The 27,868-nt window shown below is 39.9% G+C and overlaps 2 protein-coding genes across 4 annotated transcripts; both read left to right on the forward strand.

The window, feature by feature from the left end:
- The first annotated feature begins 370 nt into the window (after positions 1 to 370).
- LOC140536732 (ATP synthase subunit C lysine N-methyltransferase-like) lies at positions 371 to 7,122 on the forward strand. Of its 3 annotated transcripts, XM_072658717.1 has the most exons (5): positions 371 to 452; positions 1,920 to 2,197; positions 3,340 to 3,480; positions 3,575 to 3,625; positions 6,306 to 7,122. In XM_072658717.1, exons 2-5 carry the CDS (start codon positions 1,925 to 1,927, stop codon positions 6,492 to 6,494), a joined length of 654 nt encoding a protein of 217 aa, XP_072514818.1. In that variant the 5' UTR covers positions 371 to 452; positions 1,920 to 1,924; the 3' UTR covers positions 6,495 to 7,122. The 3 variants fall into 3 exon arrangements, with proteins under 3 accessions (XP_072514818.1, XP_072514816.1, XP_072514817.1); XM_072658715.1 differs by lacking the exon at positions 3,575 to 3,625; XM_072658716.1 differs by lacking the exons at positions 371 to 452; positions 3,575 to 3,625 and adding an exon at positions 1,622 to 1,732.
- A 6,274-nt stretch (positions 7,123 to 13,396) lies between these two features.
- Positions 13,397 to 18,325, forward strand: plk2a (polo-like kinase 2a (Drosophila)). Its single transcript, XM_072659087.1, has 14 exons — positions 13,397 to 13,608; positions 14,040 to 14,147; positions 14,255 to 14,371; positions 14,798 to 14,927; positions 15,020 to 15,203; positions 15,300 to 15,498; positions 15,636 to 15,783; positions 15,894 to 15,991; positions 16,105 to 16,240; positions 16,364 to 16,444; positions 16,596 to 16,755; positions 16,859 to 16,988; positions 17,093 to 17,203; positions 17,496 to 18,325. Exons 1-14 carry the CDS (start codon positions 13,417 to 13,419, stop codon positions 17,685 to 17,687), a joined length of 1,986 nt encoding a protein of 661 aa, XP_072515188.1. The 5' UTR covers positions 13,397 to 13,416; the 3' UTR covers positions 17,688 to 18,325.
- Positions 18,326 to 27,868: the final 9,543 nt, after the last annotated feature.

A 27,868-nucleotide genomic window follows, 5' to 3' on the forward strand; every position in this document is an offset into this window, starting at 1 on the left:
TCCTCCTCTTTCAAAGCCACACCCACACGTGATCGAGACGTAGCCTACGTCACTGGACAGCTGCTGGGATTTGTAGTTTTTACCCCGGACTACGAATCCTGCACAAGCGGTCATCGCCGTCATCTACGTGTTTGAAGTTCACAAGGCTCGACGTGAACATTATCTGCACGATTCTAAGCGACTGGCAGTACAGCTGGGTTTATTATGAATTTACTGAATCATTAATTCAGTGGTAGTTACACCAGCTCACGCGTGTTAGCATGTTATTTATTATTGCATGGACACGAATCCCTGAACAATTATACTGCTGGTTTTATGGCATGGAAGAAAAATAAGACAAGAGTAAACAAGCGCTTGTCGGCTCCGGTGTCGTGGGTTTGTGACCCGTCAGTCACATTGAATCAGTTTGCTAAATCCTGCTGAGACTCTACTGACTCGAGCGCACGAGGCAGGTAAAATCCGAACTAGATCCATATAGCTAGCCAACACTGAAATGTAAAGGATTTATGCTCATAAAAACAGGGTAGTTAGCTAACTCTAGCTAACTCTGGAGTGAGTAAGGAGCTTCAGCTTAAAGGAGCATAAAGCATAAAGGACACTAGTGGCGTATATTTTAATAACGGATTAACGCATACGGGGCATAATTTTAAGCAGAAAGTGTATGTGACCAGGCAGGGACATTTAGGTTAGGGTTACAGTTAGAGTTTAAATATACTGGTGACTTAAACACCCTGTCTTAGCATGCGCGTCTTCCACGTGAGACGCTGAAGACTTTTACCTTAAGTAACCCTCTGTGTCCAATGTCTCCAAAGCTGCTGTGGTGCGACCTCTGCTGGTGAGCTGGGTTTATGGTAGGGGGAATCTACTAGTCTACTGTGGAGCAGTTTCTGCATTTCAGAATTCAGGAGTATACTGCAATATGAAACCAATACTTCCCATCCACACAAAGTAGCTAGCACTCTAAAATCCTCTAGGATGTGTCCTAATCAAACCAGAAAAGAAAATGTAGATATTACACTCAAAACAGAAATGGTAGACATATCAGGACTCTTACTGTCCTGGACAATCTACTGTTTACTGGGGTATTAATTAAATTACTTAGTTCTATTGAATGTAGTTAGGTACTTGTCTGTAAAAGAGTTTAGAATGAGTGTCTTTAGCCCTATTCGAATGATTTTAGGGGGCAGTGGTGGCTCAGTGGGCCATTGATGACAGGGTTGTGGGTTTAATACCTGGGCTCAGCAAGCTGCCACTGTTTGGCCCTTGAGCAAGGCCCTCCACCCTCTCTGCTCCCTATGCACTGCAGCAATGGCTGTCCTCTGCTCCAGGCACATGTGCTCACTGGCACTGTGTGTGATTAGTGTGATTAGTGTAGTTTTCTTCTGTTTTTTTATCACATCTTAGTCTGATCTTCATCTTAATTTGTGTGCCACATGAGCTACAGGTTACTTTCTACTGTTGTAATGATTTACAAAATTTTAATCTGATACAGTGGTTTCTCAATTTGAGATATTTTACAGTACAACAAAAATAAGGATGCTGTTATGTCAGTGTTTACTTTTCTGATATATTACAGAATTGATCATTCTAAATGTACAATATTTGAAATAAATGCTGTGCTTTATAGTGTCCCTATTTAATCATCTAGCCACAAGCTAATATGTCAAGCTCCATACCAACACACTAAACACAAGCTACAGGACGATACTTCTGCATATTTCTAGTCTATACAGTAAGCTGAATAGTTACATCCTTACTAATTTCCATGATACAAACTCTAAAATGTTTGTAGTTTGTTTCATTTATGATTTAAACTTTGTCTTGATACGTTGATCTTCAGTTGTATGTGTACTCTAACACAGGTAAGCAGTTATCTCCTATACCAGTACCCAGCCTGTGCTCTTTGTATTAAACTGCAGGTGCAATGGAGGACTCTATTGAGGTCATCCTCCAAGACCAGAACTACACATTGCTCCGCCGTTACCGGGACAACCGGATCCTCACCTTGGTGACTGGAGCCGTTTTCTCCGGTGTCTACGGGCTCTGGGCCATGTTTTGCATGCCTGGGCTGAAAGTGCCTTTGCGGCTAAAGGTGCCCTTCTTACCCTCCACGAATGTGCAGACCCAGAATGTAATGAAGCTGCTGGACGGGCGACGAGGCCTCCTGGCTGATCTCGGCTCTGGAGATGGAAGACTGGTGGGTCTAGACAACAAGTAGGGTCTCAAATCAAGCACTTGTGTGATGTACATAAAAATGCAACAGCTTGCTGTTCACCATTAATACCTGGATGATGAGGAGCACTGATTGTGTTTCACTTGAGGATATGCACTATATTATTATATCTTTGTAGTACTACACAGTGCCGCTTGTCATTAAATTACGTCTGAGTAGCTTCCATACAAGCACAGTAAATTTTAAAGAAAGCCCTACACAAAGGCATCTTACCCATATTTGTTCAATGTAATGTTGGTCTAACTTGGAGTGTTGGTCATTTTGAAGTGGTCACACCGTAGAGGCCACTAACAGCTTTTTCTGAATATCTTCTGTGAATTTGGACCACACTTGGACTGATATTAATGTTTAATGTTAACATCTTAAAAGGGTTTTGTTCACTGGATGTATACACTGTGGTGTGTGTGTGTCTGTGTATGTCACAGAATGCACTTATATTATTTTCCATCATCCTCCTGGTGGCTGGTAGTACTGAAGCATGTAAATAACCCACAGTGAGAACTAACCAGGCTAAAGAACAGTTTCCACACCAAGGGGGTTAATTCCAGGAGTGTTTCAACCCAGACTGCTTTTTGAGTGAGGCACAATACAGGGCATCCAATCAGAACAGAGGGGATTTGCATATAGAGCGGTCAAAGCAAGTAAAAGTACACCCAGCAAAATGTACCCTGTATTAGGTACACAAACCCATTAAAATGTAATATATGGCCCCTTTAATATAATAACACTGAACATTATAGTAGCTGTTGTCACAGTTACCTGTAATGGAAATGTAACACTGTTATACTGTATTACTGTACATTAAGTATCATTTCAACATATGGCAGAATATGAGATCTGTCTTGATGTACATTGTGAATAGTGTAGGAATATGGAGGATAACATCTGATTAGAGACATTGGGTAGGACCCACATGAGCAATCACTTAATTTTAAGCTCTTCAGCCTAGGAGGAACATTATGTAGCATTTGTACCTTAAAATAGAGCTTTAAAATCATTGTGATCCTCCACTGAGTCTAATAGGGAGAATAGCGCCTATATCATCCATGAACAAAAAATACCAATTTTCACGTAATGCTGCTTTAATGCAGTCTATATCCCTGTAGGTGTTTGCAGCATGCTCCTCAGGATTCCAGTGCACAGGATTTGAGATCAACTCCATGCTGTTGGCTTACTCTCGTGGCAGGGCATGGTGGAGGGGGATGCCGCACACCAAAGCCACCTTTGTGAACCAGGATTTCTGGAAGGTAGGAATCATACCTGTAGATTTTAAGCTTGATTGACTGGTGCAGCTGTTCTTTGCACTGAATTTTATTACTACTAGATTTTGTCTTCATGCAGACTGACCTGTCGAGATACACAAACGTGATCGCATTCCTGGCACCTGCTGTGGTAAGTCCCTCCTAGAGGGCACTATTAGCTGGGTAGATAGGCCTTTGCATTGTTTAGACCACATGGGGACACAGCAGACCAATTTACAGTTTCAAGCATTTCGTCTTTACTGTATTGTAATCGAGGTGTAAAACTGACTTTAATGGTGACCCTTATTACAAATAAAAAAAAGTCAATTTGTGTTAAAGGTGTAATTCCACTGATCAAAATTTCTGCATAGTTCAGTGTGTCACATACCGAAGCCGCTTTAACATTATGTAGTATTTTTACCTTAAATTGGCAGCTTCAGAAGCATGTTGGTGGTAATGCAATAAGGAGATTCGGATTATAGTCTTTTTACAGCCATATATTTAAATAAAGACAAAAGAAAAATGTTACGTATGAATTCATGTCAAACTGTCCTATGTGTCTACACCCAATACCAAACAATCTCATTTGCACGTCAAACAATCTTGCGTCCTGGTGACATTAATCCTCTGTCTACTAAATTATACAAACCATTACTGCTGAAACAAAACCTTATTTCATATTTGTCTAAAGTAGTCTGGTGATGGTCTGGTTTGCTGGTGTATTTTTTTCCTAACAGGGCAGTGTAAAGGGCTGCTGACTTTAATTAGATTGTGTAAGAAAATTCAAAATCAAATCAAAATGGTGAGGTTACAGGTTATTGTGATTAATACTTACCTTTTCTTACCTTCAAATATTTCGTTAAATTCGAGAGTCTTTTAAAGCTGAGAGAATATTTACTGCTGGAAGGTCTGATTTACATTGAAGAGTGATACTTGTTTTCGTTTCTTTTTTAAATTTCCATTAGTAAATGCAATTTTACAGCATGCCAGGGAAGGCAAGCTCAATATTCTCCAATTAAGGGCGCTGTTGCTCTCAATTTTTAAAAGAAATTAAATCAAAAAAAAACAACAGCCTCATCTCACAAACACACCCTCACACATAAAATATAAAATATCATATATAGACATTTAAAACATTAAATGTTATGTGTATATTTCATATTTTTGTACGTAAAAATAAAAATAAATAAAAGTAGAGTTTAAACCAGCAAGCATTATAAACAAATAAACAAGACACAATAAATAAATAAACAGAACAAATAAGCTAAGATCCAATAATAAATCAGTTGCAGGCAAGCCGGAGGTGGTAACAGATTTAAAAAAAAAAAAATTAAAATAATGATGACACCAGCGAGCTGAGCTTTGAAGCATCCTGTACTCAGTTCCAACTCGGTGGTTTTCCCAGTTTAGTACAAACTCTCTGAACCTGGCAGGTGATCCAGCCACTGGAGTGGGTCAGATCATTTTTTCATTGATCATTGATGTAGTACAGACTGACATGTGGCCATCAAGTGCCTTTTTTAACAGAAACCAGAGAGGACAACCAGCTTTTTTTACACAGCCTCCAGTGATGAGTGCTGCAAGGGTCTCCTGTAATGAATCTCAGAGCAGAGCAATACACTAAATCTGATGATCCAAGGCTACTGGCACACACATGTCTATAGGTTACCCTTTAGTGACAGGCTGCTTCACCCCAAGTGTGTGAAGGGGCGATATCGCAGGTCCTTCCTTCCTGCTGCCGTCAGACTCCACAACCAGCACTGCTCCCAGTGGACCACATACACACACACTTAAACTACACACACATGTTCAGGGAACAGAGATCCCTCAATGCAAAAATACCATGTGCAATTAAGAGTAATTTGCAATAACCTGTAAATAATATTGTTATTGTTTTTTTTTTTAATTCTTATTTAAACTGAGTGTCTTGCTATCCCTTTCTGCTGTGACACTGAGAATTTCCCCACTGTGGGACTAATAAAGGATTATCTTATCTTATCTCATCTTATCTTATCTTACATCTCCATAATGCAGTTTCGAAAATAAAGTTCTCTCTCCAATGTTTTTTTTTTCCTTTTGTGTTATAGCATATCTTATTTCCATACACACTTCTTTCCATACACACTCATACACACTCAGTCTTCAGGATCACAATGCCTACAATGCAAATATAGACATAAAAAAAGAAACAAACAAAAAATTTAAGAAAAGTATAGGTAAGATATATAAGATTATCATTTCATATAATCTATTGGAATATGGAAGCGGAGAGTGTAACCCTGTCATATTTATATATATTTAAAATTATCGTGTGCCTTAGCTTGTAAGTTTGGAATATGTGAAACATCCTGTTGCCGAGATATGGGGTGGGTGGGTTTGGTGGCTTTAAGGAGGTGGGGCTGTTTGTACTTGGTATCTTGTAAAAATCTTTAATAAAAAGTATAAATTAAAACGGGTTTTAAACTTAATTGTAAAACAGCGTCTCGGGCATCATCCATGCGTATTTATAACCATTTAATGTATTTGTACTTTGTAGAGGCATTAAATTCTTCAGATGTCCGGTTCCATTTACCACCACTGAACAATTCTGACTTCAACAAGTTTCTCTAGAACAACGCATTTCTCACCCCACCTCTCTGAATGACTTTGTTGACGTCCTAACCATTTCATTGTGCAGAAATTCTGAAAATAATAGTGGAATTCCTCTTTAACCAGTATCAGTGCTATATCATGGTGACCTTTGTGCTGCTTTGGGGAAGCAAGACTCATTGAACATAGCCTAAGTCTTGAATGTCATAGCTCATACAGTATGCTCTATTTTGTCTCGTCAGATGCAGGATCTGGAGGACAAGTTGCTGAAGGAGCTTCCTGGGGATGCTCGTGTTGTAGTGTGCCGCTTTCCTTTTCCACAGTGGCCTCACAGCTGCACTAGAGGTGATGGACTGGACCAAGTCTGGGCCTATGATGTCTACACTGCACAACAAAGAGGCAACACTTCCTCTCTGAAACCACAGGCTTAAATCGGACATTGCTCAATAATTGTGTTGCGTGTAAGTGTAAGTGCAAGTGCGTTCACCCACCGCTGCGAAAAGCATAGTGTCACTTTCCCGCAAAAACTTGCATCTCCGAAACTGCAACTTTAGAGCAGGAAAAAAAAAACGTTCCTAACTTTCGATGGAAGTCAGTGTAAATAAATGTAATTCTATTGATGACATTTTGACATGGCACAAAAAACAACTGCCAGATTTACAGTATGTCTAAAACTTAAACAAACAAAGAGAAATAAAGCGAAAATGAAGGCACAAGGTTTTTGTGTGACCGTGATGATAGTCTGTTTTATTTATTTATTTATTTTAATTATTATCTTGTTCACATTACTGAGAAAAATTATTTGACGCAGAACCCTTTATGGTGCTATATTGAACTTTTATTGTTGTTGTTTTTTAAAGGTTCCATATAAAACTACCTAAAAAAAAACTTCTTTGGCCAATCCAAAGAACCATGTTAGGCATGGCTCTTCGGGCTCTATTTTAGCAATTTGCAGAGCCATCAATCTTTCACCGCACAGCTTGATTTAGGGTGCGTGTCAGTGTGTCTTTGCTATCATCACAATGAAAAAAAGTACATCTTGTGCGGCACCTTGTGCAAAAGGCATGTACTAACTCTCTTAATTATTCAGGGTGTGTTTTGGAGCGTAACACACAATAAACCAATCAGCTTGTCACTTGCCATTTCTTTTAAGATCCAGGTTGGTATTTCAGTGGCGCACCTGTGTTGACAATTCACTGCCAATATAGCGATAATGCCTGACTGTTGATGTCGGGTGTTGGTTGTTTTCAGTCAGGGGCGCGCCTGAGGCATTATTTCAGATAGAGATTTGGTCTTAAATGTTGGGGGGGGGGAAATAAAAAAAACTCATGGCAGAGGGATACATGCAGCATGTTAGAGACAAAGTAGTCCCTAGTAAAAATGTATCTTTTCAGATATCCCACTTTTTTTATTTTTTATCTTAATCAGCATTACATATACAAACTGGGATGGCATGGATATGGTTTAACAGTCCTTTTGGATGGTAAATAAAATGACTATATTTGCATTGCACACATGATGACCCCCGTAAAGAAAAGAGATTTGGATTGCAAAGATTCTCTGCAATGAATCTTAATGTTCAAACTATGCAGATGTTTTGAAAAAACTTGAACTTAAAGCGCAATCCTGCTCTAATCACTCAAACATCCTTCTAGCCCCTAGGCAGAAACACACAGCCATGTGAGTGTGTGCTATTACAGGCATATCTCTCTAGTTGCATCACCTTAAGTTAAGTGCAAATACACATCATCCATAAGCTCAGTAGACATCGTAGTAGCATCTTAGTAGTTGTCATTTTCGCTAGGCTTATAATTGGCATAAATGTTGTTGACGTCCAATGAACTGTATGACAGGTAAAGTCCTGCATTGCTGCCCCTTGCGGAAGAATCGCGCATCGCGTGGTTGAGAGGTCGAACCGACACGTTCACATAGTCATTTTCAGAGTCTTCATCATTTTGGTCATCATCTTGAAATTCATAGTCATGTTCCGACTCACTGTCATGTTGCTGGTACTGTTGAAAACCTCCATCGTGTTGGTGGTCGTCTTGAGATTCGTAGTCATGTCCTGAGTCTCTGTCAGGTTTCTGAAATGAGGGCTGGAAAAATGCTGCCCTCCTTCTGCGCCTCCAACACCAAACTATGAACCCAACAGCCAGGCCCAACACGACAGCTGCTGCTACAGGTCCGCCGATCATCCAACCGCTGATCTGCTGAACCGCTGGTTTATAGCTTTTGGTGCTGTTCTGCATGACTGGTAATCCTTTTCACCCAGCTGGCTTGGACAGCAGATGACCAAGCAGAGATAGAAAAGAGTAAATGTAGAGTTTGTAACATGTTTTCCACCTTTCCTAATGTTCTGAGAAGGTCTGAGTGCTTTTTTAAGGCTACACTTTTAAAAAATGAAGGTGCTTCATAAAAGAACCACTTTTGGTACCATAAAGAACCGTAGAATATACATGAAAAGTAAAATCCATCCAAAGCAGGAAATGTTTATGTTTATAAGATGTGTAAGTGTGACTTTTTAAAGGTTTTAAAGAACCTTGACTTCATGTTAAGGTTCCTTACCAATTTAAAGGTAAACATGGTTCTTTTTGGAACCAAAAGTGATTATTTTATGGCATCACTCTATTCAGGAGAAGAAATTCTACTTATTATGTGTGTTGCATTTAACATACTGCAAAAAATACAACCTATGGCATGAAACCATTGTACATACCACTGTACTTTTGTGCTTGATGTATTCACCGTATATTAGATTAAGCACAGAAACTGTAATAGTGTTTGTAAATATGAAGTCGTCCGTTTGTAGTGTCATTTGATTAGGGAGGCGTTTTTTTAAAGCAGGATTTGTCAGTTGTCAGCTCCTCTCCTAATGGACAGGTGTCACTTTGGCTTTAAGTTATCTGCCTGTAGGCCTCCTGAGAAATCCTGCTTTGTGAAATACCTCTCAGGGGTGCATGAACTTGTGCGTCCCACTGTATAACATCTTCTCTTTAACTGTAATCATAAAAATCTGTAGGAAGGCTTAGCTCAACCCACTTGGCCCAGCCACATGGTGCCATATCTGACTAAAAAAGCTGGTGTTCTGTAGAATATAACTAGATTATCCAAATATGTTTTTTTTATTGGTACTAACAACAGAATTTTCCTAAATGCTGCATGATGTTATCTAAGCTTGCGCTGGGTAAAGCAGTTCAGTGCCTGATTTTTCAAACTGGTTTGCTTTTCTCTGCACAAATGTAGATATTGTTGAAATGCATGTTACATGTTCATTTCCCACGCTCTGAAGGTTATTACAAATTGATTTATTACTGGATTGCCGGTTTGTGCTAGACTTTAGATTAAAATCTGACCAGAGGAAGGGTTTATAATAACACAGTGTTTTCTTCATAAAATAATCAACAAATTCTTTTTGTTTGAGTCTGCCTTCAAAATGGCATTGACCTTTCAATTCTAAGCTCATCCAAAAGCTAAGATAACAGCTAACATCTTACATCCATCTTTCTCTGGAAAACTTTGAATACCAAAAAAAAATGTTTTCATTCAGTGTTTCTTTAGTAGAGACGACGGTGTTAGAAAATGGATGTGGATGGACGTGTAAAATTGTCTTCGTCTGGTTATATGTTTTTTTTCTATGATGGAGTACAATTAGGAAAATATTATTTGTGTTTATGTAGGGAACATAAAAATTTCTTTATTTTTTTATTGTATTTCTAGCACCAAATTCTTCTCTTCTCTTCTATTCTTCTCTATTCTTCTGATTTTAGCAAAAAGGGTTCTTCAGTTCCTGTTACAAATTGAAGAATCCTTTTTGTTAAGAATAGAAGAATATGTCTAACCAGATTCAACTATATCTATACAGATATGATACCGTACATATGTTTAATGCAATACATGCAGTTAACGGAAGTATTATCCAGTATATCTTCATGCTGGCAAACCTCTTGGTGTTATCTAGCACCAAAAAGGATTGTACTCTCTATACCAGTATGATGCAGTAAATATGTGCAATGCAATATGTGCAGTTAACTAAGATACAATCCAGTAATACAATATAGAACCTTTCCTGCTTGAGTGTCGGACTATTTGATATTGTGATCGTTTTGATATTTTGTGTCCCGCCTTGAGAGATTTGACCAAATTTAAAACTCTAAAACTGTCACTCTTCTGAAAGCTAAACCAAACCTTAACACACCAAAAAGAGGTTAATGACAACTAAGCCAACAGAATATATGCAGTCTTTCCAAATTATACCACCTTAAAAATCATACCACAGTTAAACATCATACCACCTTAAGATGATCAAAAATCATACCTCTAGATAGATTATATAGGCCTCTATACATGTTACATCAGATCACACAGTGGTAAAAGAACTTTACCTTACTTTTCAAAGTTGAAGACTGCAGTCTGTCTGAGTGCAGGAAGTCAAGTGGTGTAAAATTTGCTTGGCGTTTGACATTCAAGCGTGTGGTTTCAGCGCAATAGCTGCCTCGATCTGGATGGCCACAGAAGACAGAAGACAGAAGTTCCTTATTTGCTGAGGAGATATGTTTAACCAACGGAACTTCAACATGACTCAGAGTTTTACTTGTTGGCTTATTTTGAGACCATTTAGCACCGAAAACTATTTAATACAATTACCTCCACTGTTTGTGTTCAAGTTCAAGTTTGGTCTACGATCATTCAAAATAAGACATTCTAAATATGGTGACATTCTAACTGTACAGCAGTGTACTCCTACGAGGAAGTACATAGAGAAGCGGACAACACGGGAGCTACTGCTCACACGAGACACAATACCAGCCAGCACTGACAGTAAATAATAGAAGGGACACCAATCAGTGCAGGTGGCCGATTAGATTGAGGTTGATGGAAATCCCAGTACAGTGCAGAATTATAGGGAAGTTTGGGCACCCTTTGCCAAATCAGTTTTTTAGAACTGAGAAAACACAGCCTAGTAAGCACATCATCTGAAGCTTATCACAACCCCCAATGTGCAGTTACTGTGCCTTTCATAACATAAACAATACAAATTAAAATGATTAATGTGGCCTGGGTAAAAAAAAAAATAACATCCACTTTGGAACAAATCACGGTCTCCAATCTTCCAATTTTTTCCCTACTCAATTTGCAGAAGGCCTCAGGTTCTGAGATATTATTGGGTTTTCTTGTTGCACAGCTTGTTTGAGGTCTATCCAGAAATTCTCTATAATGTGTAGGATCATTCCACAAGCTTTAGTTGTATCTGTTAGTCCCTTGTGGTTCTGAGGTATGTTTTGGACCATTATCGTGTTGTAGAAGCCATTCTCATTTCATTCTTCAGTCGTTGAACAGAGGCTTTGAAATTTGCATCACTTGCTGGTGTGTTGGGGAATCCATTCCTCCCTCCACACATGCAATATTGTCAATTCCACTGGTAACTTGACACACCCACCCCATGCTTCACAGTTAGTGAAGGTGGTAAGGCGTTCTTCTCATTAAATGCATTTCCCTTTTTCGCCCCAAGCATACCTTAACTGACTGAGTTCTGTTTTGACTTCATCAGTTCAGCATGTGATTAGAAATCTAATCTAATCCTCTCTAGATGTTCTATACTTCAAACGTTAAGTTTTGTGAAGAGGCCACAATTAAGCTTACCTTCCTATGACTCTTTCAGGAAGATTATGTTTTTGCAAGGGAATTTGATTTGTCTTTCCAGCATACAAGCTGTTCTCTCAAAGACTTCCCTTGGTATTCCAGATCTCCTCGTGTCTCTCACCGTTCCTCTGAACTGCCATTTCTTAATAACAATCTGCACCAGAGAAACCTCGTGCCTGTAAACATGTGCCTGTCTTCTTTCAGCCTCGTCCTACCCTGTGAGTATCTATCATTTTTGTTTTCAGATCTTTAGACAGCTACTTAAAGAAGCCCATGTTTGATGGTTTGTTATTATTTTTATGTTTGGAAATTTGATTCAGCTGACAGTTGCTTAATACAGTTGTTGACATGCCGCAGGCCTGGCTTTGCCAAATCAAGGTCTCAAACTTTGCCTGGGTGTCCAAAAATTTTGCAATGATGATTTTGGTGATTGTTATTTGGCCAAGGAATGCTAAAGCTTTCGGACACCAATGTATGTGTATATCATGCGTATATACATTTAATGCAATATGCACTATTAACATATGATACCATGTATGTATAATGCAATATATGTCAATAACATATACATTATATAATATATGCATAATGCACTATGTATAATTAAGATGCTATGCAGTATACAGTAAAATGTAACGCAGTGTACTTAGTTTCCTGATATTATTATGATTCCAATATCATTGTGCATCCCTACTAGAGCGTGTACCACAAGGGGGCGCAGAAGGGCTGTCAAATCGTTGTCTTACCACAGTGAGCGGGGTCCGGCCACATGAACACGAGCCTAGTGAAAGGCTGACAGTGCTGACCGACAGCACAGTCCGGAGCAGGTCGTTCAGTTCTTCAGCATAGTTTGTTTTCACCAGACGATGTTGGCTTCTTTTACACTGGATAAGCCTAAATGTGCTAACAGTGCTAAGCACAGGCCCATAATTCACACCAACAAAACTAACCTACAAAACCAATAATAGTATTTCAGAAAATAATAATGAGATAATATATATTAATGATAAGATTCATACATATATCATAGTAACAGATTAATAATACAACAAAAATGTCGATATTAGCTTGTTAAAAATGATGTTTGATAAGGAGCAGTTTATGTGTATATAAATGTTCATCGATTTATATGCATATGTTACCACGTGTGGTACTTTATTTTGATTTTGTTAGTTATTGTTTTTTTATATATATTATGTGAAATATTGCGTACATAAATGCCAAAAAAAAAAAAAAAAACTGGAATTGAAACAAAAAAGCTGTTGTGTTAAATATTAGTATTGGTTAATTTTACAGAATAAAGCAAAGATTTTAGATATTAATATTATATATTTATATAATAAAATAATATATAAAATATATAATATTATAACATATATAATGAATAAAACAAATAATAATGTATATACATAAAACATCGGAATTAAGGAAATCCAAATTAAAATGTAGATAAAAACTCAACCAACCAACCCCTAATGCGTGGCTTACGTTTACTATTTACCATTTACCATGATTAGGACAGTCTTCCCTTAGCAGGATCATCAGATCCTCAGTAAAGTGTACAGAAGAGACACCTATGAGGTTCATTTACATTCAGCTCCAGCAAACGTGTGACGTAGTGAGGGAAAATAAAGGGGCGGTGCTTGGTCTATAAGACCCGGCGCGCACCACGTCTCTTCCTCAGAGAGGAGGTCTGACTGAGACGAAGCGAGCATGGACATACTCAGGACTATCGCCCATCAGCCTGGAAATAACAGCAAGATGTGTGAACACACACACAGCAGACCTTCAGAGACGAGACGTGGGAAGCTGGAGGACGGTTCACACGCGACACAGGAGATGTCACGGATCATATCGGACTCCACAACTGGGAAATGCTACTGCAGGGGGAAAGTTCTTGGCAAGGTATGCTTAAGAAGAGTTAGGAATGCAGGCGCAGCGTTCATGTACAGTTCCCGTGGGTCTAGATTAGTGGTGTTCAGCCCTAATCCCGGAGGACCTTCTGACTTGCACGTTTTAATGTTTGCCTTGCTCTGAACACTCCGGATCTAGCAGATCAGATGATTTAACAAGTCCTTCGTGATCTGAAGGTGGTGTGTTTGAGTATGGAACCACTAAAATGTGCAGGACAGGTGGTCCTCTAGGATCAGGGTTATGAACCATTGGTCTAGACAATAAGCCCCACTCTTTGGAGCTGTTTCTACCATAGTTCAGGATGGATCCAATGTGTATTGTGTATATCTGACTGGCTCTGTCAGAGCTCTTGGCTTGTTCTCATTGTGGAAGACTCTCATAGCCCACAGCACATGCTTGATGAAGGTTGTTTCTGTCTCCAGGGTGGTTTTGCCAAATGCTATGAATTTACGGATCTGAGCTCAGGCAAAGTCTATGCTGTGAAAATAATTCCACACACTCGCGTCTCCAAACCTCATCAAAGGGAAAAGGTATGTTTCTTTACTTCTTTACTTCTGCTTGCATGCCATACACAGTGTCTGTCTTACTCAGGGAGATTTAAGTAGTGTTTATTTATTAATTTATTTATTATTTTCAGATTGATCGAGAAATTGAATTGCACAGGACTCTCCACCACAAACACGTCGTACAGTTCTACCACCATTTCGAAGATAAGGACAACATCTACATCCTTCTTGAGTACTGTAGCAGACGAGTAAGTGTTCTCAGCGCAGCCTACGAGGCAGTGCTCTTCAAACTGGTCCTCTGGAACCTGTAGAAGGTTCACGTTTGTGCTTCTCCCATTTAAGTATGGGATATGTGACTACTTGTCATTATTGTCGTTATTTTCAGAGCATATCATTAAAGTGGTGCGTTCTTAGTCCTGGTTAATTGGATTTAGTATATTGTAGTGTGTGTGTGTGTGTGTGTGTGTGTGTGTGTGTGTGTGTGTGATATGTGATTTGTTTTAAATGGTTTCTATATAAATGTTACCTACTGTTGAGCTTGAGGAAAAAATGTGGGCCGTCTATAGAAACCCTCAGGACGAGTTTGGGAGCAGCTGCTAGAAGAATTATGTTTTAATGCAGGTGATCTGATGCTGACTAACCATGACTAACGTGGGCTGTTCCTTTTCCTCCAGTCATTGGCACACATCCTCAAAGCCCGCAAGGTGCTCACAGAACCAGAGGTTAGGTACTACCTAAGACAGATCATCTCAGGCCTGAAGTACCTCCATGAACAGGAAATCCTCCACAGAGACCTTAAATTAGGTAGGTTACCAGTGATTTCACCAATGACATGGTTTTGTAATCTTATAATTTCAAGTACATTATTTTGTAACTTCTGGATCTGGGCTTTACAGGCAACTTCTTCATTAATGAGGCAATGGAGCTGAAGATTGGGGATTTTGGCCTGGCAGCTAAATTGGAACCTGTCGAAAACCGGAGAAGAACGATATGCGGGACCCCTAACTACTTGTCTCCCGAAGTCCTCAACAAGCAAGGCCATGGCTGCGAATCGGATGTCTGGGCACTCGGCTGTGTCATGTGAGTTAGACCGTAGCTATCTCTGCAAACATGGGAAAAGACGGTGCCTAAATTTGTCCGTCACTGACTGATTATCCTCCCTGATTGACTCTGCAGGTACACCATGCTGTTGGGTAGGCCCCCGTTTGAAACCACCAATCTGAAGGAGACGTATCGGTGCATACGGGAGGCGCGTTACTCCATGCCCTCCACGCTGTCGCCACAGGCCAAGCACCTTATTAGTAACATGCTGGCTAAGAGCCCTGAGGACAGGCTGAGGCTGGACGACATCCTCCGCCATGACTTCTTTAGCCAGGTGTGTGTAAGCTGCTTGTGATTCACTGTTTTTGTGTAAAATGCTTCAGAGGAACAATGTCATTGCAGTATTTACTTTTTAAAACCCCACTTCTACTCCATAGCCTTGTAGTCATCTCGAGTGCTCTTTTATTTCAGGGTTTCACTCCAGACAGGCTATCTTCCAGCTGCTGCCACACAGCCCCAGACCTTCAGCACACTAGCCCTGCCAAGAGCTTCTTCAAGAAGGCTGCAGCGGCTCTGTTCGGTGGCAAGAAAGACAAGGCCAAGTACTTTGAAACACTAAGTAAGTGCTTTTGCTTCTTGAGAAATAGCTCTTCTACTGAAGCCAACTTTTCTAGGGAAGCATTTCAGTTGATGCACTGCTAACAGGGTTCTCTTATTTGCTCTTGGCAGATAAACTAACAACAAAAGAGGAAGAGGATATCCACAAACTGCGGCATGACCTTAGGAAGGCCTCGATCAGCAACCAGCCTTGCAGGCAAGCTCTTGAGGTCAGTTGCTGGCTCATTGTCATTTTAGTTGTAGGGCTTCCTTAACGAACATCAAGGGCATTTGGTCAGCCTTTTACTTGGGATGTGACCTAACTGTGCTTTCCCCCCCTCAGGACAGCAAACCACCAGTTCCGCCAACCGGAAAGCCCACTGTCCCTGCCAAGGATGGGGGCAACAAACAGCAGATCCGCGACACCATCCGCATGATTGTGCGTGGCACCCTCGGGAGCTGCAGTAGCAGTAGTGAATGTACGTGTCTGACTTATCTGTTGCACTGTGTTGCTCCAAAAGGTTGTTTAATTTGCAAGCTAAACATTAATGGATGTCATAATGTGGTGGCTAATGGGTTTCTGTGCTTTGTGTTGATGGCAGGCCTTGAGGACAGCACAATGGGTACAGTAGCAGACACTGTTGCTAGAGTACTCCGAGGCTGCCTGGAGAATATGCCAGAAGGTATGCAATTATTTCATTGCCATTTCATGCCATTTCCTGCTCTTTCAACAGCTCGTGCATTTTTGATACTATCCCAAAGTTAAACATGAAGTCTATTCAGTGCTGATGTTTGATATTTACATGCTTTTTGTCCCTTTTTTTCTTCCTGTAGTAAATGACATTCCAAAAGAGAGCCTGAGCTGCAGCTTCCAGTGGGTTACGAAGTGGGTGGACTACTCCAACAAATACGGCTTTGGCTACCAGCTATCAGACCACACAGTTGGTGTTCTTTTCAACAATGGCACCCATATGAGCCTGCTGCCTGATAAGAAGTAAGTAGACTTGAAACTCAAGACCTTTACAATGCCCTTGTCACTTTCACTAATTGTTAGACACCATCTGTTCCACTACTAACATGCTCTTCTTGACTTTCAGGACAGTGCATTACTATGCAGAACTGGGCCAGTGCACAGTCTTCTCTGCCAGTGAAGCCCCAGAGCAGTTTGTTGGCCAGGTCACAATCCTTAAGTACTTTGCACATTACATGGAAGAAAATCTTATGGATGTGAGTATTTCACAATGGCCCAAAACTAATCTTCACATGGATGTCCAGTGTAAACTTTAGTCGTCTTGCTCCCTCACAATGCTAATGCTTTTTCCTTTCCTCAGGGTGGTGATTTGCCTAATGTGATGGATGTCAGCAAGCCCAGACTGTATCTCTTGCAGTGGCTCAAGTCAGACCGTGCACTTATGATGCTCTTCAATGATGGCACTTTTCAGGTAGAGATCTGCCAGCGATGTTAATTGAAGTCTGGGCGCCAGGCACCTATGTTAATACTATGGACACATGGTTCTCAAACCAGTCCAAACTTAGTTGGAGCAAAAATGTGGACAGTCTGGGGGCTCCTGAGGATTGGCTTGAGAACCATTGCTGTAGGGGTCATTAATTTATCCCAGTTTGGTGGGATACATTTTTTTTTTTTTTTTTCCCTGCCTCTACCTTTTCTTAATCTAAATGTGTGTTTTAAATGGTGGTTTTGTGGTTTCTAATGTCTTGCCTTTGCTTTGACAGGTGAACTTCTACCACGACCACACAAAGATCATCCTGTGCAGCCAGAGTGAGGAGTACCTGCTGACCTACATCAACGAGGAACGTGTGTCCACCACATTACGCCTCAGCACGCTGCTCCGCTGTGGTTGCTCCTCAGATCTGCGCAACCGAATGGAGTATGCCCTAAACATGCTGTTGCAAAGATGCAACTAAAACTCTCAACCCTTCGGGCTGAAGACCTTGTTTTTCCTGGACTGGATGGACTTCATTGACCACCATTCATCGGAACTTGGTTAGGGCTTTTGTTCTACAGGAGTGCGGTACGCTGTACAAAGACTGAGAGACTAGGACTTGAGGATATGCAAAAATATTAAAAAAGAAGCTGGGCTGGAACCAGAAAAGCCAAATGGACTGGCAGAAAAGACAAAATGGACTTGCAGAACATTAGTGTTTATCGTGTGCGTGTTTGTACATATAAATACATTGGAGCAATCTTGCTGTGCTGAAGCTTAACTGGGATGTGGTCATGGAAATAGCTTCAGCGGGGCAGGATGATGTGTAGCTCTCTGTAGAGCAGACCACTGTAAAACTGTGAATACATTCCACATCATGAAGTGGGCTCCATGGTGATGTATCCTAGAACCAATGCCATAGTTCTCCCACCATAATCAAATTTTTTTTTTTTTTTTTTTTTTTTTTTTTTTTTTTGGGGGGGCGGGTGCGGGAGGATAAGGATCTGGACCACTTCAGCAATGTTGACTGGAGAGACGTACTATGCTAGCGTGCCATGGATGTAACTTATTTGACAGAACCCAGTATTTATTTATTTAATAAAGATAATATTGAAATTATTTGTTTGTGAATGACTTTCAATTGATTCGTTTCCTACTGGGTGCGGTTCTGACTGCTGCACAAATGCACACTCCTGAGGGCGACAGCAGCAGATGTATTCTGTAGTGCATTCAACCAAACAATCCCAATAGTTGGTGTTTTGGTAGTGCTGCATCATTGAGCAGTTTCTCTGCTGCTGTCTTATAGCTAAAGGCCTGCCTTTGCGGTTGACACGTACATCTCTTTGGGCCAGAGGAAAGTAGCTGCACAGACAAACAAATACACAAAAGGAGTGAAGGGGGGGAGGGAAGTGTCTGCTGTTCTCTACCATCCATTTTCACCAGTGCAAATTGCTTTATTGCAATAGTCTTGCTTCTTGACAAGCCTTGATGACCTTTTCCTCTATACTGAGGTAGTAAATTGGTCAATTGCTCCAAATGTGGCTAGCTATATACATACAATGTCCCTTCTAATGAATGCATTTAGCTACTTTACATTGTGAGCGCACACTGCTCTCTCTAGTCCCTGTAGAGTGGTATTGTGAATAGAATATAATTCTATAGCAGATAAATGTGATCCTGTTGGCACTTTGCCTAATGCTAGGTGTGGGGTATAATGCCCCAACATTGAGCTGTGGAATGGTGTTCTCTGGACGTTTACACCTACAAGGTGAGCTAGATATAACAACTAGGTTGAAGTGGACAGTGAGCACACAGTCTTAAACACAAGCAGTACTGCAGTGTCTGATCCACTAGTAAAAGCACTGTAAAAGTCTGTCACTGCAGTGCTGAGAATGACCCAACACTCAAATAATACCTGCTCTGTGGTGGTCCTGTGAAGAACAGGGTGGTTAACCAAGTATGCAGAGAAGCAGATGGACTACAGTCTTTAATTATAGAACTACAAAGGAAGATGGACAACAAGTGTAGGTATGTGTATGTATAAAATTTAGATCACTGTCCACTGAGACAGCAGTAAAAAACATGAGGGCTACTGAATAGACATGTCTTTGATAAAGACTGATTCAGTTCTATTTTGGGTACCGGCTGTCCTACTTTTGTTTGCCTGCTCAATCAAAAGTCACTACTTTCAGTGAACTTCAGTAACCTATGGGCTGGTATGTAGTTCTACGCCTACTGTAAGTCATGGCCTTGGTCACCTAGAGTCAAGTGTTTCCAATTACAATATTTTGTGAAAGTTAGAGACCACCTGTTCATTCAGAAGAAAAATAGCATTTGATATGTATATTTGATAGAATTTCTCAAATTTATTAAAATGTCATACCAGTTAGGGATGGGAAATTATTTGAATTTGCTGTATTATATACCTTTTTTGATTAGTTATTTTCCCCCTGTGTGTTCATGTACTGTCCCCTTAAAACATACTGCCACATGTGTTGGCGTGACTCCACCCCATGCAGTCTGCAACATGGAAGCAACATGGAGTAGAACTCAAACACTGAGCCAACTGAGCAGCTTATAATTGTTCATTGATTGTTATTGTGTTAAAATGTTCAATTAATCGTAATATTGATTTGAGGTCATGAAGCCCAGCTCTAATATCTGTCCACCCTCTAACCTGCTAACAGCACTTTCAGTTTTTCTGCAGCCTAAGATATTACAAATGTGCTTTTTTTGCTTTTTACCATCCACATCATTCCAATCCCAATCGACGGCATTAAGGGAGTGCCCAGACAATTGCTCTGAGAACTCTAGCAGCTTCAGGAGTTTGATTAGCAGATTTTACCATTAAGAGCTTCTCAATCAGATCCACATCCTTTCATGCCTTTAATGTACTCACAACAGAAAGATAGACTGAAATCACCTGTGGATGTCTTTCAGACCTGAAGCAAGTGTGGAGCTCAATTATCTCCTCCCTTTTAGAGATGACAGTCCTTTTTATCTGATAGAGGTGGTTTTGGAGGGTTACACCTTGCATGGTTGTTAGGAATCCAATTTCCTTTGACCTTTTCAGTCCTTACACAAGTGGATAATCTTAAAGCTAATATCCACATAAATATCTCCTGAAATAGGAATAATCTATTCTTTATGGCAATTTAACTAGTAATGAAATACATGAAGTGTGGTCTTGTATAACTGCTGTAAAGCTCAAGGCAAAGCTGATTTTTTCTAAATAATAATTGCCAGACTAAATATACATTGCTAGAGTCAACAGACACTTTACTAGAACAGCAATTGACTTGCTAAACATGTGCTACAGTACTGAAATGAACACTGAAAGAAAAAAGAGGGGTCATCTTCAGTCACTCGGTTACCATGTCAACATGCCATCACTTCGGAAATGTTCTCCCTTGCAGCATCCTTCCAACTGGCGTCTTCTCCATTGGCTTTGAGTAAGAAAGTTTTTGGAACCAGAACGAAAAGTTGGTTCTGTAAGCCAATAGTCCAACAGAATAGCCCTACTGTTGGCATGCTGAAGTTCCTACTCACGCCATCTGGTGCTATGAAATGTAGGCCGTTTTGCCTCTGATGAGTCAAGGCTGGATTACTTAATAGGCTCAATTAACTAAACAAGCCTTGCAGCGTTATATAATACTTGTGTCTTCAGACGATGAAATCCATGGAATCCGTGAAAGCATGAAAAGGATAACATACTCTCAGACAGAGATTATGTGCAGCAAGATTAAAAGTATATCAAAAGGTATTTTGGTATTCTGGATGTAATCTACGAAGTTCTGTTATGTAGAAAAGCAAAGATCTAGGTTTGCCTATTAGAAGCACTCATTCTGCCTGCTGGCCACTCCTTACCCCTATGGAGAAATACCTGGCACCATCTTAAAGGGGACATTTTTTTCAAATTCACTTTTTCAGTGCATGTGCACAAACATTTGGGTATCTGAAGTGCCTACCAACCCAGAAACTGTGAGATAAGACAGCTGTGTCAGCTTCTGCAGGCTTCCTAAGTGAGAAAATAGGGCATTCAACACACTTCAACCCTTTTCACAAATCAACTCATTAGAAAAGAGCTCTGAGTAGCTCCAACAAATAATAATAATAAAAAAAATCTTTGTCCTTCTTAGACCAGACAGGTGTCATTCAATGGTGAAAAAAAGTAAATGTAAATTCCAAATTTCCAGGCTCACCCACTTCCGATGCTGAATACAGATACAGATATTTTGAGCCTTAAACACATACAGAAAAAGATACTGATTACAACACTACATTACACTACTAATAAAAGTAGGGGGCTTTAAGTGGTCAAGCAGATTAAGGTGCTGCCACGATGACCCAAGGATTGCTGGTTTGCCATTAGCAGCAAGAGCCCAAGAAGGCACAATTGGCCTTGTTCTCTCTGGGTGGGTAGATGGCCCCACGTCTCTGAGCATGTTGGTTGTCTGGTGATGTTGCATCGGCGGCAGTTTGAAAAGAGCCAGTGGCTGGTTGCGCATGTGTCCGAGAAGTCCGAGAAGTCCGGCAAGTGTCGGCCCTCACCCTCCCTCAGGTGCTTATGTGTCTAATGTTGGACTCCTGGTGCAGACAGCCTGTTCGATTTACAGTATGCCTTTTGCATAATGCTAACTGTTGGGCTCCATTACCTTGTTGCTACACCTTCAGTGTGTCTGGGCTAATTTGGGTAAGGGGTACACTGTGTAAATGAATTCCTTACACAGTACCTTGGTGTGCTTCAGTGTACATATAAATAAAACCAGCAATTAAACACCATATGAACACCAATAATAAAGTTTTTTTATGTAAAAGTGTTTAATTTACATTAATACCTGTGTCGAGTATGAATCTTCTAACTGCTGGTTTTGAGTTTTTTTGCTATGCGAGTGATGATACTATATAACGATGATAGTGATGATAGTATATAACGATTTCACAATGACTTAGCAAAGCTAAGTAAGAAGTAAATCTTATTTGAGCGCTGACTTAATTTCAGACAGGTTGGTCTAGTAAACAGAAATGACTTAACAACCTTTATAACACTTCACAATGACACTGACAATTATGGTAAAGAATGCTCATTCATGCGCCAGTGTAAACAGTTCAGCGTAACAGTGTGTTCCTCCTGAGGAATGTTTCTTCTCTCAGTATGAATAGAAACATTAGAAAAAGCCAAAGACAACAAGACAAACCCTTGTAATAAGAACAATCAACACTGAACATCAACTGAATGAACTCCAGATTGCTGTCTAACTGTTCTTGCTGATGATGTTCTTGTCTGGATGACGCATGGTCAAACAAAGGCTGCACTTTGACACACACACAACTAATATAGGGTATCATACATGACATTGTATGACATGACATTGTATGATACCCTCTCAATGGTCAAATCACTATCTATGTTTTTTATTACTATCAGTATGTTATAACACATGCATTGGTGTGGAATAACATATTTGAAAAGTAAAATATGAACAGCTTATGTCACTATTTACAAGATAGCATAGTAAATAATATTGGATTGACACAAGGGCCTCCTATGTAATGAAACTTAGAAGGCAGAGGCCTAGTTAAGAACAACGTATATCAGTTCTATGAAGGGGGTGAATTTTGATGTAAAATTAAGGAAGTTCCTCCGGGACAGATTTGTAAACGCTGTCAAACCTTTGTCAGAGAAATATATGCAATACTGGTCAACTGCAGCTAAAATTAGTAGTGGCTAATAATCTCATGGGAGAATCTCATTAGAGAACTATCGGACAGCGAATACACTCAACTATTCTCACAACAGATTTGTTACGAGGTAAATTCTAAGTCTATATAGGTTTATAATTTCACTATCAAGAAGCTAAATGTGATAGTGGGCAGCACCAAATACCAGGGTAAAATGCTGACACCATCTCACACCTCAGACATGGGTTGGGATGGCTGCTATATCACGGCATACATAGGTAGCCTGTTCAGACTCTCTGAAAAAGAGATTTTAGAGATGAGCTTTGTATCCATGCGTGAGAATGGAAGGTTGATCTAGAGGTGGTGTGAGAATGATGCTTCATAACAGTGTTATAAATGGAACAAGTGTCCACCGCTTTAGTTTAAGGCCCCTTATATCAATACAATGTCACACACTTCACTAAACATCTTTCCATTACTGGTAAAAGGTGGTATTAATACACTCTCAATAGATGCATTAATTTATCATTCAGTGCTTATGTACTATGCATTGCTTGGACTCCCTGTGCAGAAAGCCTACAAAGAAAATGTCACCCAACTCAATACTCATTTGAGACAATTGTGTGATTTACAGTAAGTATTCCATTTGCATAATGCTAATTGTTGGGCTCTTAGCTTCCGTTAATTACCTTGTAGCTCTAGTGCAAAACATCAGACACCTTCAGAATGTCTGGGCTAATTTGGGGTAAGGGGTACACTGTGTAAATGACCTCCTCCCCAAAGAGTTCCTTACACAGTACCTTGTAAGAAGACACCTTGGTGTCCTTCATCGTTTTAGTGTACGGGTAAATAAAACCTGCATTGAAAAATAACTGCTGAGATGGGCTTTCAGCTACGATTTCAACATGAAAAAGTGTCACGTCGGGTCACCTTTTTTTAGGACTTGACTGCAGCACTGTTTCTCGCAGATGCTTTCTAAATATATAAATCATCTTTGTTTCTATGAAAGCTCAATTATGACTCTCCAAAGACCTTTACCTGTACTGGAACACCCAAATTCTGTGTAATGTGAGAATGCACTAGATGTACCATAGGCTAATTTTGGAAAAAGCAAGTCTTGAGGTTGCTCCACTGAGTCAATTATCTGAAGTCTGTTCTTAAGGCTACACACGCCATTGCCATAATTGCGCTCTCTCTTATGAATGGAAGCAACTATGAGAAACATTTTAGTCAATTGTTATTATGTCACCACGGCCTGTGATTAGAGTTATGTGTGCATGTTCAAGGACGATGTGTTATACTTTGTGAGAGTGTAGTCTGTTTGAAAGTCTTTTACATAATAGCTTGCAGCAGGAAACCGTTCAGACACTTTCTACAAGCCCATGTGGCTTTGATTCTTCAGTCATTCCCAACCATTAAACTGACCAGGGAAATGACAATATGATTAGTTCTGTTGATGTGTGTGCTCATATAATAAAGATAATAGACAGGACTTTTTTAATGTACCAGAAGTGAGTACAGAGGGCGAGTGCTACCTTCCCAGCACTGGTCTGATGGGGGTGACCCAGCTAGCCGGTGCGGATTTGCCATAACAAAATGGGAGGAAGTATTGGAAACCATGGCTAATCACGTCCAGTTCTGGAAATCTGGAACGTTGTTCTTTAAACTACTACTGGAACTTAGTATCTGCCTTTAGTATAGACTCCTTGAAGAACCCCTTCTCTAAGAGTGTAATGAAATATTATGTTTTAACAAGTGAAATCAACCAGTTTTAAAATCATTGTTTCTCCAATGTTGTGAAAATGTATTTATACATATGGATCTTTTTTTTTCACATTTCTGGGTTCTCACCTCTGTTGGTTTCTGTTAGCAGCCATACCTGGGTTTTCATACATTTCTGACCAAGAACATGCTAAGATCTGAATGGATCCAGGCAATCCAAAGGATAGTGGGTAAAGCTGGTAGAAATGTTGAAGCAAATGCTGGTGTTCTGTTGAGTTGTACTAGTCATTGAGATGTGCTACTTAGGACAATAATCAAATGTTATATATATGATAATATGATCTGATACTGAATTTCATGCTTGATATTTGATTAAACTTGTATATTCATACATTCAAGTAATAAGCAATATCTTTTTGTAATAAATTGGTCCATATCACTCCTTGAGATTTGATCCCCAAACATGATGTAAGGCATCTGCTTAGAGGAGCCCATGGGTGCTGATTGTGGAAGATTTGAGGAGATGATTAAGGTCTGAGATGTTGGTACAGGTTATCTGAAGCTTAAATCTCTTGGGGTGTTCAAACTTTTGCATGATGCTCCTATCCTTTTTTGCTCTAAAATTGTACAAAACAAAAATAAACACCACTCATGCTTAAAACGTTGAGAATATTCTTTAACTAAATGTTTTTTGGAGATCCTGTCATCTTCTGACTTCAGATTTAACAGTCACAGACATTTTTACCAGTTTTTTTTATTTTGCATGCCACTGTATTAACTAGAGTACATGCATGTGAAGGTCGATCAGAAGGATACGACCCTTCCATGCTCACAGCAAGAGCTATAACACACCATCTGAAGACTGAAGTGAATCACACACACTTACATAATAGTGCATCTGCCATTCACTCGAACGTCCATCATAACACTATCCGACTGCCCTACATCTGATGTGTGCATCGCACATTTGTCCTAGTTTCCAGCTTTCCTCCGCTCACTGTATTCCAATGTGCAGTCTGGCCAAAACAATGTGTGGCTTTGTGAGAAACATATTTTGTAGTTACATCATTATTTCTGTTTATGGCTGAAACTGCCATATAAATAAAAGTGGTGCAGCAGTTTTCAGGATGGTTATGTACAATTTGGTTGCATCTGGTTAGCTGCTGGATTCATTGTTTTGTTTTTGTTATTTACATTGGATAATTTTTTGTTGACTATAGCCAGTTGGTTTCTGCACATTTTTTTAAATAAAGGTATAACAAATTATGTGTTTAAACAATACAATGAAAGAACCACTGGAATCATCCAATATTCTGACCAAATGAATGCTCTTATCACTGAATGCAATCAAATACTTGAATGCAATCAAATCCAAATACCCTCGGTTTTGGAAGAAACAACGAATGCGCAGCTGTCCCAATACTTTTGTCCATATAGAGTACATCTACATTTAGACACATCTACATATAGAGTACATCTACATCTACATCTACATACATCCACTTGGTTCTGAGATTGATCGTTTGTCTAAATTGAATTGTCCAATCGTTCTGCTGCTGGGTTTGACTGTCCGTTGTCCCACCTCTTGAGTTAAAATAGAGATTTTGATTGGCCATTGATGACAGAGTTGTGCTTTCGACACACAGGCTTGGCAAACTGCTATTGTTGGACCCTTGAGCAAGGCCCTTAACACGCTCTGTTCCCCTGGGCACTGCAGTGATGGTTGACCACCACTCTGGGCATGTGTGCTCACTGTCCACTGTGTGTGTTTGCTCACTAGTGTGCATGTGTGTGTTCACTGCACAAATTGGTTAAAGGCGGAGGCCAAATTCCACCTGTGTCCAACACAAATACTGGGTAAATAGGGGTGTCTTTTTCTGTGGTTATATGCAAGAAAATTTACAAGATTGAACATATCATTGCAGGGATTTACTGTAACTACTGTTTCCCTTTTCCGCATCTGTCTTAATACTATCACATTGCAAAATACTGATATAATGACCTGTGTGTTCATGCTTAAGCTGCCTGTAATACTATTGCAGTAGTCTAGGAATGGACGATGCAGGCTTGCGCTGAGTCGTATCTTTCATTTTTGTGGCCCGTGACTAGTTCATTCATGCCGAGTGGCACACCACTGGACGTCAACACACTGCCGGTTTCCTCAGAACACGACCGCACCCTGTGCATTCCTCTACACACCTGCACTCTTTCACACGGCTTCTCCCTCCCACACACTCCAAAGAGCATTCCGCACTGCAAGTCCTACACAATTACATGTGCCAAAACACACCATGCAAAACAGTCATTTCAATAAATTAAACCCCATCATCTGAGCGCTACACAGAAGATCAGGCGAAACCATGCTGAAAACGTGGTGGGAAAATATTGGCATTAACATGGAAGCCTATGTTAGTAAGGTACATACACTGTAACTGACATTTCACACGGTAACCAAGTGCATCAGACTGACATCATGAGATATATACCAAGCTGACACTGACATTTTGATGCTAAGTTTGGTTGTCTGGCTGTTGGCCCGCCCCTACAGTTGAAATAGAGAGTTTCACCCTTAGCTAAAACTGTAGCTTTTGATTGGTTTCGCGACTGAGTTTGATTTTCTGTGTGTGCGAATAGCAGAGTGGTCACCTTACTGACTTGTGTTTAGTAGTGTCTAAACTTAGAGGTAACTAGCAAAGGTTTTTCTTGGGTAAATAGCAAAGCACTTTTGTAAGTTGCTCTGGATAAGAGCGTCTGCTAAATGCCTTAAATGTAAATGTAAATGTAAATATGTCTTCTCTGATTTTTTGTTTTGTTTTGCAGCCATACAAAAGGTTGTATGAAGGTATTTCATACGTTCATTTGATTGAGAAAATGTTTGGTTCAAAGGAGAACATTGTAATTAATTAGTGCTACTATGAGTGCAAATGAGATTCCAGAACAGAAGAAACTGCTCTCCTGGCACATGACATGCATGTGATCTTATGGTGGAAGGGAAGTAAATCAGCAACTTGCTAAATATCATGAATTTGCAAACCACTGGGCATGCAATTCACCAACTGCCTTTAGCTGTGAAGTGTTTATCAGAAGCTTAAACTCATTCTTAGTTGGAATAGTTTGGTGACCATTAGCCCAAATATAGTCAATGTTCCAAGACAAGTTTGCTTCTTTAGGTTTGTACTGGAGCAAGTAGCAAGCTTTCCATTTAGCATGGTTGAAATGTGGACAGTGATAAGATTTTTATATATTTTTACGCTGGAC

This window comes from Salminus brasiliensis, chromosome 16, assembly GCF_030463535.1.
Source record: "Salminus brasiliensis chromosome 16, fSalBra1.hap2, whole genome shotgun sequence".
In the NCBI taxonomy this organism is placed as follows: Eukaryota; Metazoa; Chordata; class Actinopteri; order Characiformes; family Bryconidae; genus Salminus; species Salminus brasiliensis.

Excerpts from the sequence above, each read along its gene's own strand:
- plk2a (XM_072659087.1), top strand. The coding sequence starts at position 13,417 with ATGGACATACTCAGGACTATCGCCCATCAGCCTGGAAATAACAGCAAG. Across the intron at positions 15,204-15,299 it reads TGGGCACTCGGCTGTGTCAT|GTACACCATGCTGTTGGGTA; the intron begins GTGAGTTAGACC and ends TTGACTCTGCAG. Across the intron at positions 15,992-16,104 it reads CTTGCAGGCAAGCTCTTGAG|GACAGCAAACCACCAGTTCC; the intron begins GTCAGTTGCTGG and ends TCCCCCCCTCAG.
- LOC140536732 (XM_072658717.1), top strand. The coding sequence starts at position 1,925 with ATGGAGGACTCTATTGAGGTCATCCTCCAAGACCAGAACTACACATTG. Across the intron at positions 2,198-3,339 it reads GCTCTGGAGATGGAAGACTG|GTGTTTGCAGCATGCTCCTC; the intron begins GTGGGTCTAGAC and ends ATATCCCTGTAG. Across the intron at positions 3,626-6,305 it reads CATTCCTGGCACCTGCTGTG|ATGCAGGATCTGGAGGACAA; the intron begins GTAAGTCCCTCC and ends TTGTCTCGTCAG.